We start from the raw sequence: 13,149 nt of genomic DNA, 5'->3' as shown, positions 1-13,149 counted from the left end.
GGGGGGAGGGGAAACTTTTCATAAATATTTATAAAGCCTGATTGGGTCCAGTCAATGTGTCGGACAGAATATATTCACAATACATTGCTGTATCGATATTTAGTTAACATCTCTTGTGGATGACCATTTAGATAAACTACCAGTGATCTCCAAATCCAGGCCTGGGTTTGGATTTGTGCTTGCGGTCCGAGTGAAGCTTTTGCAGGCAGTTATGCATGCAGGTAGTTTCAGTTTTAAGAGAATGCAGGCGTGAGAAATGACCTGTCACCCGAAACACGTTTTTCTGGTCAAGTTCATGCTCCACATATTTAATGCACTTAATACGAGTATGCCGCTCCCAGCTTGGAATGTGTGTTCGTTCTGTTTGGTGTTGTGTTGATTTTGTTGTTCTAATTCACAGCTTCTTGGGTAGGCTTGCCAACCCAACAAACCGCTGTCTTCTCCATTCTATAACTGTGGCTATAACTGTAGTTGGTATGGGTTATTTCTCCCCAAGGTAAGCCAGCCACAGCAGCATACAGATCCCAGCCGCCCCCATCCCCTGACCTACTTCTTACATTTATCATGGAGGGTTTAAATATAGGTCTGGAAATTGATTATTCGTGATGTGCAATTGTGATGTTGGAATGCCTACCTGAAGTTAATCTCCGATTCAGCAGCATTGTCCACTAGTGATTCATGTCTCTCTCAACCTCTCTCATCTCTCTGTATCTATATATTTCTTTATATTTTATCTATTTACATTATATTGATAAAAGTATTGGCTCACCCATCCAAATTATCGGAATCAGGTGTTCCAATCACTTCCATGGCCACAGGTAAGCATCTAGGCATGCAGACTGGTTTTTTCAAACATTTGTGAAAGAATGGGTCGCTCTCAGGAGCTCGGTGAACTCCAGTGTGGAACTGTGATGGGATGATGGACTCTAGAGCAATTTAGGCACGTTCTCTGGAGTGAAGTATCACGCTTCTCCATCTGGCAATCTGATGGATGAGTCTGCGTTTGGCAGTTGCCAGGAGAACGGTACTTGTCTGATGCTAGAGGGGGATTATGGTGTGGGGTTGTTTTTCAGCTGGGCTTGGCCCCTTAGTTCCAGTGAAAGGAACTTTGAATGCTTCAGCATACCAAGACATTTTGGACAATTCCATGATCCCAACTTTGTGCGAACAGCTTGGAGCTGGCCCCTTCCTCTTCCAACATGACTGTGCACCAGTGCACAAAGCAAGGTCCATAAAGATATGAATGGCAGAGTCTGGTGTGGATGAACTTGACTGGCCTGGACAGAGTCGTGACCTCAACCCAATAGAACACTAAACCTTGTGGACAGCCTTCCCAGAAGAGTTGAAGCTTCTCTATTTGCAAAGGGTGGACCAACATCATATTGATTCCTATGTATTAGGAATGGGATGTCACTTAAGCTCATATGTGAGTCAAGGAAGGTGAGCGAATACTTTTGGCAATATACTGTATGAATGAATGAATGTGGCTCTCCGCTGTGCCACAGTGACTGGCTGCATTGTTAAGAGCTTCTCTGCACTTGCATATTTAAAGTCTTGAAACCGATGGAGTCAAGCTGCTCCATTCAGAGTCACTGGAGGTCAGTAATGGCGTCCAGTATTAAGGTACAACTCTATACAGCCACCGTAGTCGCTGTCATTCAGTTTCCGAGGGGAGAAACAAAATAACCAACTCGCGGTAGCTGTACGTGTTTTAAATGAACGTGTACGAAGCAGCTGGCCGTGACGATGGTGGCCGCTGTGGACACAGTGCCTCGCATTACCGTGCGCTCAAGTACCGTTATTGCATTTGTGATCAGACGTGTGTTTGAACTCCACTGTGGGGGCGTGTGTTCGGTGTGGGGGCGTGTGTTCTGGAGCACGCCTTCTGGTCATTAATGTGTGAACACTACAGTAGCCCTTCTGTTCCGCTGCATACAATGGAAGCTTGAGTCTTGTGAGTCAAATGCTTATGTCTTTTGTCTTTTCTCTCCCTCCCCATTTTCAGCCCCGTCTTGTACAGACACCATACCAAATAGAGCACTGAAATAAAGACGGGGTTGTCTGTAATTGTGAAATGAAATCAATGCTTATGTTTCAAAACGAACAAAAACAAACGCTGACTTCGTCCTGCTCCGATGCGTTTGTGTGATCGGTTGATCAGCGTCGTGGAAAATGACCCTTCGCAGTTGAGCAGATTTGTTCAGTTCGGTTTCATTTATGTCTTTGCTCGACTTCCGCATATGATGGAAAGGGCCGAGATGTGTCCTCCATGTTTCATTTCTTCTCCGTCTGCATCTCGTCTCTGTCTTCGTCTGCCGTTACTAAAATGTTTTGGCTTTTTCTAGAGAGGCACGACAAAAAATGACTGGACAATCAATTGATTCTAACGGACCTCTGGTGTATTAGCTTGAAACACAAGGACCCGTTAAGGTCTTATAATTCCTGACTTATTATACACACATGCATAGCATAGACCAAGAATGGGTCAGAAATGATACCCTCGTTGTCTGGAAAGGTGGAGAAGTTGGGGAGCTCTATATGGGGAGTGCACAACTGAGGTGAAGCACTGTAGGGTGGTGGTGGTGAAGCCAGCCATGCCTCTGTTCTCTCGTTCCCCCAAAACTCTCGCGCTCTCTCTCGCGCTCTCTCTCTCTTTCATTTGTTATCTCCTAGGAATTGAACTGTTCTCAAACCCAGGCTCACAAAATCCTAGCACTCCTGTGAACCAACATCCTAGAACGGGAACGGTTGCCTGTCATAATAGAAAACAGAACTGTAGGACATTTCGTTTGGTTTACTTTGGCCAGCAAGGTTTCCTAGACACAATGCTCGGAACAGGGTTTATATATATATATATATATATATATATATATATATATATGACAGGGTTGCAGTGAAGGTCAGAAGATATATGTCAGGTAAACCAGCAGTAAACATCAGTGGGAGCCGCCGCTCTCACTAAGCTTCTGTTGGTGGCAGAGTTGGGCCTCGAGTGTGGCTGTACACTCCTCAGGAGGTTCTACATGAAGAAACCGTAGTTTCTGTGTGGACAACTGTAGAATTACAATAGAGGATCCAACGAGATCGAGATGGAGAGAAAGAAAATTTGAAGGACCAAGCTGCCTCCATGTCCTTGGCAAGGTCACTGCCGCTGTGGGCGTTACCACCCCGCCCGGCTGGGTGCTCCTGCCCGGCTGGCTTCTCCTGTCTGGCTGGCTGCTCCATCCCTGGGTCTCCTTTCACTTCATTCCGATTAGGTTTCTCTTTCTTCACATGGTCATTCTTCTTGTATGGCTTAATTTCTTTCTCCACGTATGATGTTTCTGCATTGGTGAATAGCTGTGGTCTGAATCCTCTTTCATTATGCATTTATCTATTTGTTCAAGTGTAATTGGAAGGTATAATTGGGTTCATGGGTGTGTCTGTTTTTCTTTCTGTATTTATCCGTGTCATTTACTAACTGTTTGATGTTCTCTCTGGCAATAGTGCAGTGTTATTTGTTAAGTGTGTTTGACGTCAGTTTGTGAGGTCATTAAAGCGTATAGGACTAATACAGAGGCTAGTCGACCCATTCTGGAGTATTTTAACTAAAGCTTGAGTGGCAAAACGTGTCTGGGACGAGCAGCGAACGTGAACGCGTCTCTGGGAAGTGTTTCTGAGCCCAATCAAACAAGATTCCAGGAGGTGTTGTCTGACGTTGCCACGGTGATGGGCTCTTCGTTCTGCTGTAATCGGTGCAGTACAGTCGGGCCTGAAACAGCTGGTTGGTCCGGTCTCACAGTGTGGGACAAACTGGTGGACCGAGCCTGAGCTGGAGACTGGAGGTGGTCGTGGTGGGGTTCTCCTTCACAGCCGGTGAGGTCGGGTTGTTTTGTAAATCACTCCACTGACATTGTGAACGTAGCTTTGCCCACATCTCAGATGAGTGAGCTATAATGTGAGGAGGCGCAGAGTGTTTCGTAGAGCTAGTACAGGCCACCGACCCGATTGGTTCTGCATCCCGCCAGCCGCGGGTGTGGGCGGTCCCTGTGTGCGCTCTCCATGGCGCGCCAACCCGTCCTAACACAAACTCTCCAGCGGTCCAGCCTGGTATTTCCCTCTCTGCGAAGACACGGCGTTCTGAGCGCCCGCGTCGCGTCCCACCATCGCCTGCTCCTTCTTCCTGTTTTTCCGGTGTTTGTTCAGTGTTTGCTGGTGATGGCGGGTAGCGGTGATGTTGCTGTATTTCAGGTCTCTGCAGGTCTCTTGTGACTTAGTCCAACTACAAAGCAGTTTAGGTCTCTGCAGCTCCACAGTGGATCAATCCAGACTTGTCCTGGAATGTATAGTCACACACACACACACACACACACACACACACACACACACACACACACACACACGCTACATATTCCATGTTGTGATGACACAAAATGCACATTTGAGTGCATTCTAAATAATCCGGCTAGATAAATAAAGGACTCTAATCGCGTCCGTAAGCCATAATGTCTGAGTAAGTTATGGCCAGACCGCCCACACTGTTGGAGGAATTAACAGTTTTCTCCTGCACATTTTTCATTATTTCCATCACCCGGGTTAATGGCATTGGTGGCACCCTGTCGTCTGTGTCCAGAAGAACCCGCTCTGTTTGAGCAGCTGTGCGCTGCAGTCTGATCTGGTTTCAATTGGGCCCACCTACTCGTTTGAGTGCAGCTCTCTCTCGCACATTTTGCCTTTTAGAGTGTGTGTGTGTGTGTGTGTATGTGTGTCCTCGTACACTCGTCTCTCTTTATAGAACATTTGTTTGAATTAACTGTTTATTTATTTTTGGAAGGTTAATAATGGCGCTAATGTAGAACGGTGACGCGATTGCAGAATCCACCCAGAACTGCAGTCTGTAACGATCCGAGCACATCATGAAAATGCGACACAAGCCCCGAGTTGAACCGTAGTAGTCCGTGAAGGTTAAGCTCACTCTGGTTAGAACTGCACAATGGTCTGGCATCAGTCCCAGACTTCATCAGGCCAGAAAACTGTCCATGCACATCTGAAGTCTGTGCCGTCACTTTCAAATCAAATTCTTGTCTTTGGCTTTGCTGCAGAAGCTGGTCTGAGATCAGCAGTGTTATGAAGCTTGAGCCGTCTCCTTTGGTTCTGTGTTTCAAGCTGGTCCGAGAGCCGTGCTGTCAGATTTTGATTGAGTTCTACCTTCTTAGAGTGCTGTCAAAGCTGATCTCAGACCTGTTTTTTAGCGCTGAGCTGAGTGGCTGGAGCAGTTGTGCAACACATCCGCAGTAATCACATCTCAAGTGATGACAGATAAAGGGCCTGTTCTTTGAAACATTGTGCGTGTGGTGAGCGTGTGAATGAGACCGAAATTGATTTGTGGGCATGCGTGTGGTCACACACACACGTTCAAAATGTGCTTGCTTGCTTTTACACTCTCGTCCTCCTCGTTCTGTTTAAAGGTCATGTGAGTGCATTTTTGTCCCAGCAGTATTTGCTGTAATGCCCTGAAACTCCACCTTCACATCCTGCATTTTCTCTCTTTCTCTTTCTCTTTCTCTCTCTCTCTCTCTCTCTCTCTCTCTCTCTCTCCCCCTCTCTCTCTCCCCCTTTCTCTCTCTCTCTCTCTCTCTCTCTCTCTCTCTCTCTCTCTAGGCGTATGAGAGAAGGTTTCCTACATGTCACCTCATCCCCATGTTTGTGGCCAGTGACGTGATCAGCGAGGAGAAGAGTGATGACGACTCCACGCACAACGTCGAGAGGAGGTGCAAGCTGGATGTTGATGCGCCCCGCCTTCTCAAGAGGGTAAAACACCAGTTCTGTAGCCCCAGTGGGCATCGGGTACCTCCAAACCCCAGCATTCATGAGTAGACGGATGTTTTTCAGCATGCCAACAGCACTGCAGAGTTCAGAGTTAACCAAACGGTCACCAAAGCTGGCCGTTCACCTCCAGAATTCCTCTAGCGTTCGAGTACTCGTAGGCAAAGAACCGTGTGCGTATGAATGCGAGTGAGATGTGTGTCGGCCTGTGTGCAGATCGCGGGGGTGGACTACGTGTACTTCGTCCAGAAGAACACGCTGAACCGCAGAGAGAGGACCCTGCACATCGAGTCGCACAACGAGACCTTCTCCAACAGGGTCATCATCCACGAGCTGTGCTGTTACTCGGTGAGACATGGAGGCCGAACACCGCAGGACATGTTCCCGTTAACCGAGACTCCACACTGGGCCCAGCGTCTGTTTCCTCCGCCCAGTCTGTAGCTCTCGCATGCATAGCCACTAATCATGGGCACAGCAGGGTTATCTGTGTCTGTCTGTATCTGTGTCTGTGTGTCTGTCTGTGTCTGTGTGTCTGTCTGTATCTGTGTGTCTGTCTGTATCTGTGTGTCTGTCTGTATCTGTGTCTGTCTGTATCGGTCTGTCTGTGTCTGTGTGTCACGCTATTCCTCCCTGTACTCAACATACTCCCGTGTGCATAATGAGAGTTTGAAGTGAAGAGGTCTTTGGTCTCCTAGGCAGCGTTGATATTCTAAAGCGGAGTTTTGCAGTCAGCGTTTGGCGCTGGGGCACTCGGGGCTAGGGAAACGGTAGGACTGCAAAACCCCTAAGGTAGACTGATCCAGGATCAGGTTTACCCTTTTCTGTGGTCTGTAGTGAGCAGGCTGATGTGGGATCAGTGCTCGGTCGGGAGGCCTTCTGCGGTGAGCAGGAAAACAGCTCTGTGTTCCTTTGTCATTTGGGAGTGCACTCGCTAACATGCCATAAAAACAGTGACTCCACTTTTAGCAATGCTTCTAAACGTTGCCCTCCTCCTTGTTTTAAGGTGCTTCTTAAAACAGTTTTAATAGCTGTATAAGACATGGATTTATTTTTGTGCGTCTGTGCTTGACCGTGTGGTAGTAGTCCACTGGTATAAACAAGGTCTTGGTTAATAAGGCCTTCCAAACATCTCCGATGGAGTCCTGGCTGAATCTGCCTTGGTCTTGTGGTGAGAGTGTAGCAGTTATGTAAAGCCCCAGGTGTGTGTGTCTGATCATGTGTATGGTAGCAGAAGGTCTCTGGTGCTGCTGACGCTAGTGTGTCTGATCTTCTGATGTAAAGCCCCAGGTGTGTGTGTCTGATCATGTGTATGGTAGCAGAAGGTCTCTGGTGCTGCTGACGCTAGTGTGTCTGATCTTCTGCTAATGGCTGCATCTCCTCCTGCTTGCGCATTGTTAAGCACCTCAACGTTGCAAATTTAACCTTTAGAAACTTCTAGTTTGTAAATAAGTCATCCTTTTGTTCGTATTAGAGCTCTTGTATAAATCAGAATTACAACTGCCTGTTTTAACCTGTTTGCGTTGTTGTAAATACAGTTGTTCGTGTAAATAAGTTTGTCCATAGCTTATTGATTCCTTCACAAACTGCTGCAGTAAATCTAGAGTAAGAGAACCCCCAGCTGATTGAGTTTTGGGTGAATCTGGGCTTCATTGCATGTGTTTGCGACCCGTTCGTGGCAGGTCCACCCTGAGAACGAGGACTGGACGTGTTTTGAGCAGACGGCCAGCCTGGACATCAAGTCATTCTTTGGCTTTGAGAGCACGGTGGAGAAGATCGCCATGAAGCAGTATGCAAACAGCATCAAAAAGGTACGAGTGCTGTTCTAGGATCAGTTGCTACTTCCTAGTTATCTGTATTCATTAGGCTGTGGATGATGGGAACTGATAATCGACAATAGTGGATTATTTATTGGTTATTTTGTTTTAGCTATAATTGTATTTAAAATCTATAACTGTTAAATCTATTCTCTTTTTTTTTATGAATTAGAATATTAGAAATTATTATTAGCAATTGATGGTCTATTCGTAATTATTCCATATCCCTAAATATGAGAGTTGGTCTGCTTAGCTAGCATAGTGCAGTGGACAAACTGCGCTATAGGTCAGGGTTTGGTGGGCAGACGTGAGCAGTGCTAGGATGCCTTCTGCACCTCGCTCTGCGTTCTCTGCTGGGTCAGCACACGTGTCACGTGCCCCCCTCTGCAGGGTAAAGAAATCATAGAGTACTACCTGCGTGAGCTGGAGGAGGAGGGCACTACCCACGTGCCCCGCTGGACCCCGCTTCCCGACTCGCCCGTCAAGCCTGCCCCGCCCACCACACGACCCGCCCTGCCTGCCACGCCCGCCGTGACCATTACCACGCCCACCGAACCGCCAAAGAGGGGCTGGCAGGCAAAGAGGGCGGGGCTAGCCCGGTGGGCAGTCCCAGCGAGGCGCCGTCTGCCACGCCCGATGGTGAGCTTGGATCATTTCATGTTCTTGAGATGGCATATTATTATATTATAAAAGATTTGTAAACCTGTTAAACCTTGGTACTAAATGATTTGTAAACACATGCTCAAACATCTTGTTTGTGTCTGAACATGCACTTGCTTCAAACTCTAAACCAGCTCTGCGTGCAACTGTGAAATGTTTCTCCTTTAGACAAACTGGATGCGGACTACATCAACCGCTACCTTGGTGACCTCACACCTCTGCAGGAGAGCTGTCTCATACGCCTCCGTAGCTGGTTACAGGACATGCACAAGGGCAAGGTGAGCGCACGCACACACACGCGCACACACGCGCACACAAACACACGCACGCACGCACACGCGCAAGTCTCTCTGTGTCAGGTGTGTGTTGCGAGTCTCTGCTGGGCTGATGTGGAGATGTGTGCGTGTTGTCCTGAGCTCTGATGCATTTTTGAAGTTAAATGCAGCAAATGCGTGTCTGCTGTGAGGGAACCGGTCCTGCGTCAGGACAGGCCACACCGAGCAGCAGACGGGCCAGGAATTCAGCCTCAGATCTCCATCTACAGACACACCCGCCTCTGTAGTGCGTCTGCTCTCAGATCAGTGTAAAGCCACATAGCCAGACAAAAGATAAGCTAATCTGTGTGTGTCCCTCCCTCTCCAGATCCCCAAGGATCAGCACATTCTGCGCTTCCTGCGTGCGCGGGACTTCAACATGGACAAGGCCCGGGAGATCCTGTGCCAGTCCCTCACCTGGCGGAAGCAGCACCAGGTGGACTACCTGCTGGACACCTGGACCTCCCCGCAGGTCCTCCTGGACTACTACACCGGCGGCTGGCACCACCATGACCGCGGTGAGCTAACGACACCCCCCCTCCTCCACCACCACAGCTGCACCACCTTGCCACCTCAAGAACTTCCTCCAGTGGGCAGTCTCTCTCTCTCTCCTCTCTCTCTCTCCTCCTCTCTCTCTCTCTCTCTCTCTCTCTCTCTCTCTCTCTCTCTCTCATCTCTCTCTCTCTCTCTCTCTCTCTCTCTCTCTCTCCTCTCTCTCTCCTCTCTCTCTCTCTCTCTCTCTCTCTCTCTCTCTCTCTCTCTCTCTCTTCCCTCCACCCGTTCACAGTGTGGGGGTGTGTGCGTGTCGTCTTTTATTCCTCACTGCGCTGAGACATCGTTAAATTAGGGGTAATTTGTCAGACTGGCACACTGTGGTTGAGTCTCACTAAGGGGATTGGACACACTTGGAGTGTGTGGGCACGCGAGCGCGCGTGTGTGTCAGAGGCAAGATGACGGCTGTGTGTGTGTGCACACCCCCATGCAGCGCTGCAGCAGAATTTTAATTGAAAGAGACCCACACACTCATTTAGGGGTTTATTATATAATATGACTTCCTTAACCGATAAGCCTACGCAGTCTTAGTTATGTCTTTGTGCAGTGTTGATGCTGGATTTTGTAGCAGGTCATGGCCGTTTATGGGTGTAAACCATGTGACTGGTAGAAATACAGACGCTGTCTGCACTTATTTCCTTTCTGTAGAGTCTTTATCTGGTAGAGCACAGGAAAATGGGTGCATGCTGCTTTAACTGTGTGTGTGTGTGTGTGTGTGTGTGTGTGTGTTGCAGATGGTCGTCCTCTCTATATACTGCGTCTGGGACAGATGGACACAAAGGGCCTGGTGCGAGCTCTCGGGGAGGAGTCTCTCCTCAGACATGTAAAAAACTTTCCAGCTTGTCTCCTTTAATATATCTACTTTGATCACTTTTCATAGGCACTAGTGTAAACGTGCACTGTGACTGTTTCGTCGTTGTAGGTGTTGTCCATCAATGAGGAGGGTTTGAGGAGATGTGAGGAGAACACCAAAGTCTTTGGTCGGCCAATCAGGTAAGGGGATGAGGTCGTGTGTGCACATTTAGTTCTTCTGCGTTGTGGCACAAATTGTGGCTTCAGTAGTCCAAAAAAGGCGTTTTTACTTAATTCATTTGTTTCTGTTCCAAAAGTGTTGTGTTTTTTTTTTTTAGTTTCTGCTTGTGTAACAAATAATTTTATAAAGCAGTGATTCACCACTTGTCAGTCTTGTATCATCCAAATATAAAAATGAAATGAGTCATGCAAAATGCAAAAAACATTTTTCTTTTAATCCCTTTCACATCTTGCCCTCTCTCTCTCTCTCTCTCTCTCTCTCTCTCCTCTCTCTCTCTCTCTCTCTCTCCTCTCTCTCTCTCTCTCTCTCTCTCTCTCTCTCTCTCTCATTCTGTGCCCCCCCCCCCCCCTTTTTCTCCAGTTGCTGGACATGTCTGGTGGACCTGGAGGGTTTGAACATGCGCCATCTGTGGCGTCCGGGTGTGAAGGCTCTGCTCCGCATCATCGAGGTGGTGGAGGCTAATTACCCCGAGACGCTGGGGCGTCTGCTGATCCTGCGTGCCCCCCGCGTCTTCCCCGTCCTCTGGACCCTGGTGAGACGCCCTGCTGCCTTCCCTGCTGTTCCCCACAAATCCGCCGTAGTGTTTTTGCCGTTACACCCCTCCTCCCTCCCCACCTGCTGTTTGAGCTCCGTTCTGCAACAGTATTGCAGCACTGGCACCTGCAGAACGTGCTGGAATCTACCGATTGGCCAGCGAGTAAAGGCGCTGCAGCATGAGTTGCTGCCCCCTTGTGGCCGTACCCTATATTCCACTCTATATTTTCCGCATTGGTTAATCATTTAGGTACTGATTGATAAAGGGTACCAGAATCGCATGTGTCTACATAAAACTTTTGCTCTTTATACTTCGTGTTAGTCCCGTTATCTTAAAGACAAGATCTGCCCACATTAACCAGATCATGCACTTCCCTATCATTGTTTGTGTGTGTGTGTGTGGGTTGTGATAAGACCACTACTTTTTTCCTAACGTGCCTTCGTTGTGACCTCCCCCACCGCCCCTCCAGGTCAGCCCATTCATCGACGAGAACACACGCAAGAAGTTCCTGATCTACGCCGGCAACGATTACCAGGGTCCCGGCGGCCTGCTGGACTACATCGACAAAGAGGTCATCCCCGACTTCCTGGGAGGGGAGTGCATGGTGAGCGCTCGCCGTCATGTTTACGGGACCCCCGGACACTCACGTCTGGTTCCAGCGCGGCGTGCTGATGTGACGCGTGTACGGCTGTTTGTCCACTCGCGTGTTCATCAAAGGACAGATTGGAAATATGGCGCAGTAGGAATTAAATACGTTAACTACTCGTGTGACCTGTACTGATTAATAGGCACACGCATGTTCGCGTATTCCTGCGTCGGCGCCCTCCTGTGGCGGTGTTTGAAATAATTTGCCATGGAAGTGTATTGTTCTCTTGTCAAGACTTGATTATAGTGACATTTGAGGACCGGAAACGTCTTGTTTGTGTACACTGCAACATGTTTCAAAACTACGTCTTACACAGATTATAGGTGTGAGTGCTGAAACGCCTGAAACGTTTCCCACTGCATTTCCCAGCCGTACAGGAAACCGTTTTTTCAATGTCATGCAAGAAATGCCAGTAATGAAAACGGTTGAATGTTTCGTAGTGCGAAGTCCCTGAGGGCGGCTTGGTGCCCAAGTCTCTGTACCGAACCCCTGAGGAACTGGAGAATGATGACATCAGACTGTGGACAGAGACCATCTACCAGAGCGCCAGTGTCTTCAAAGGAGCCCCACACGAGGTAGACCCACACTGAGTACTTCTGGCCTTAATACAGCACCACACAATATACAGCCTAATACAAAACACACATGATACAAACTTTTTTCTTTTCTTTTGTAAATGTTACACTTGAATGTCGCCATCTGTTGGAGATAACATGCATCACAACTGCGCATGTTCAACTCGGCTAAAATAATATTAAACCTCTGTCCCACCACCAGCTGTTGATCGAGATCATCGACGCCTCCTCGGTCATCACGTGGGACTTTGACGTGTGTAAGGGCGACGTGGTCTTCAACATTTACCACTCAAAGAGGGCGCCCCAGCCGCCCAAGAAGGACCCGCTGGCGGCCCACAGCATCACGTCGCCCGGCGGCAACAACGTGCAGCTGATCGACAAGTCGTGGCAGCTCGGGAAGGACTACAGCATGGTGGAGTCGGCCCTCACCTGCAAAGAGGGCGAGAGTGTGCAGGTGCGCCCCCTGCTGGACACGCACACCAGCGCTGCTTCTGTTTTCATGCACCTGATTCGGCTCATTAATGGCGTAAAGCTGAAAGACACTGGCTTGTGGCACGCAGATGTGTCCATCACACTTCCGTTTCTCTTTTAGCTGAAACAGATTTATTTATTTATAATTTATCCTCTCTGCTGCTTTCTATCCAGGGTTCCCACGTGACCCGCTGGCCTGGCTTCTACATCCTTCAGTGGAGGTTCCACTCCATGCCCGCGTGTGCCACCACTAACCTGCCGCGTGTGGACGACGTGCTGGCCACGCTGCAGGTCTCCTCCCACAAGTGCAAAGTCATGTACTACACTGAGGTGCTGGGCTCCGAGGACTTCAGGTACACAGCAGCTTCTTGATGCAGGAGGGGGGGGGGGGGGGGGGGGGTGGGGGGGGGGCACACATGACGGCCACTACAAAAAATGTTCTTGCGATTGTTACACTTCCATGACAAATGAATGACACTCAAGTAGACTCTGCCACGCAGAAGTTTGTGTTGGGTCACAGAAGACTGAGAGTCTAGCACCATTAACTTTTGTGTGTAGACAAAGATTTATTGTTTTTGTATAAAGAATCAGTCTCTGGCCATTTTTATGAGATGTAAATGTCAGATGGACATGCAAAAATTTAAGTGGAGAGGTGAAATAACACAGGATAACAGTAACAACATTAGCTACAACCCTTTTGCATAATATCATTAGTGCTTTACTGGTGAAGTACCAGTTGTCTAG

At 48.4% G+C, this 13,149-nt stretch overlaps 1 protein-coding gene across 1 annotated transcript in view; it reads left to right on the top strand.

Annotated features, from left to right (window-relative positions):
- LOC143521953 (SEC14-like protein 1) overlaps positions 1-13,149 on the top strand; it is a 31,428-nt gene that overhangs the window by 12,430 nt on the left and 5,849 nt on the right. Inside the window, 14 exon segments of the mRNA XM_077015502.1 lie at positions 5,641-5,790; positions 6,022-6,153; positions 7,485-7,613; positions 8,010-8,172; positions 8,175-8,258; positions 8,448-8,557; positions 8,922-9,111; positions 9,880-9,968; positions 10,068-10,138; positions 10,539-10,710; positions 11,183-11,317; positions 11,800-11,934; positions 12,137-12,388; positions 12,580-12,758. Of these exon segments, the coding sequence (XP_076871617.1) occupies positions 5,641-5,790; positions 6,022-6,153; positions 7,485-7,613; positions 8,010-8,172; positions 8,175-8,258; positions 8,448-8,557; positions 8,922-9,111; positions 9,880-9,968; positions 10,068-10,138; positions 10,539-10,710; positions 11,183-11,317; positions 11,800-11,934; positions 12,137-12,388; positions 12,580-12,758 (1,991 nt within the window).

Source organism: Brachyhypopomus gauderio, chromosome 8 (assembly GCF_052324685.1).
Source record: "Brachyhypopomus gauderio isolate BG-103 chromosome 8, BGAUD_0.2, whole genome shotgun sequence".
In the NCBI taxonomy this organism is placed as follows: domain Eukaryota; kingdom Metazoa; phylum Chordata; class Actinopteri; order Gymnotiformes; family Hypopomidae; genus Brachyhypopomus; species Brachyhypopomus gauderio.
The sequence above is the reverse complement of the archived record's forward strand: the minus strand, read 5'-3'. Positions and strand labels throughout refer to the sequence as shown.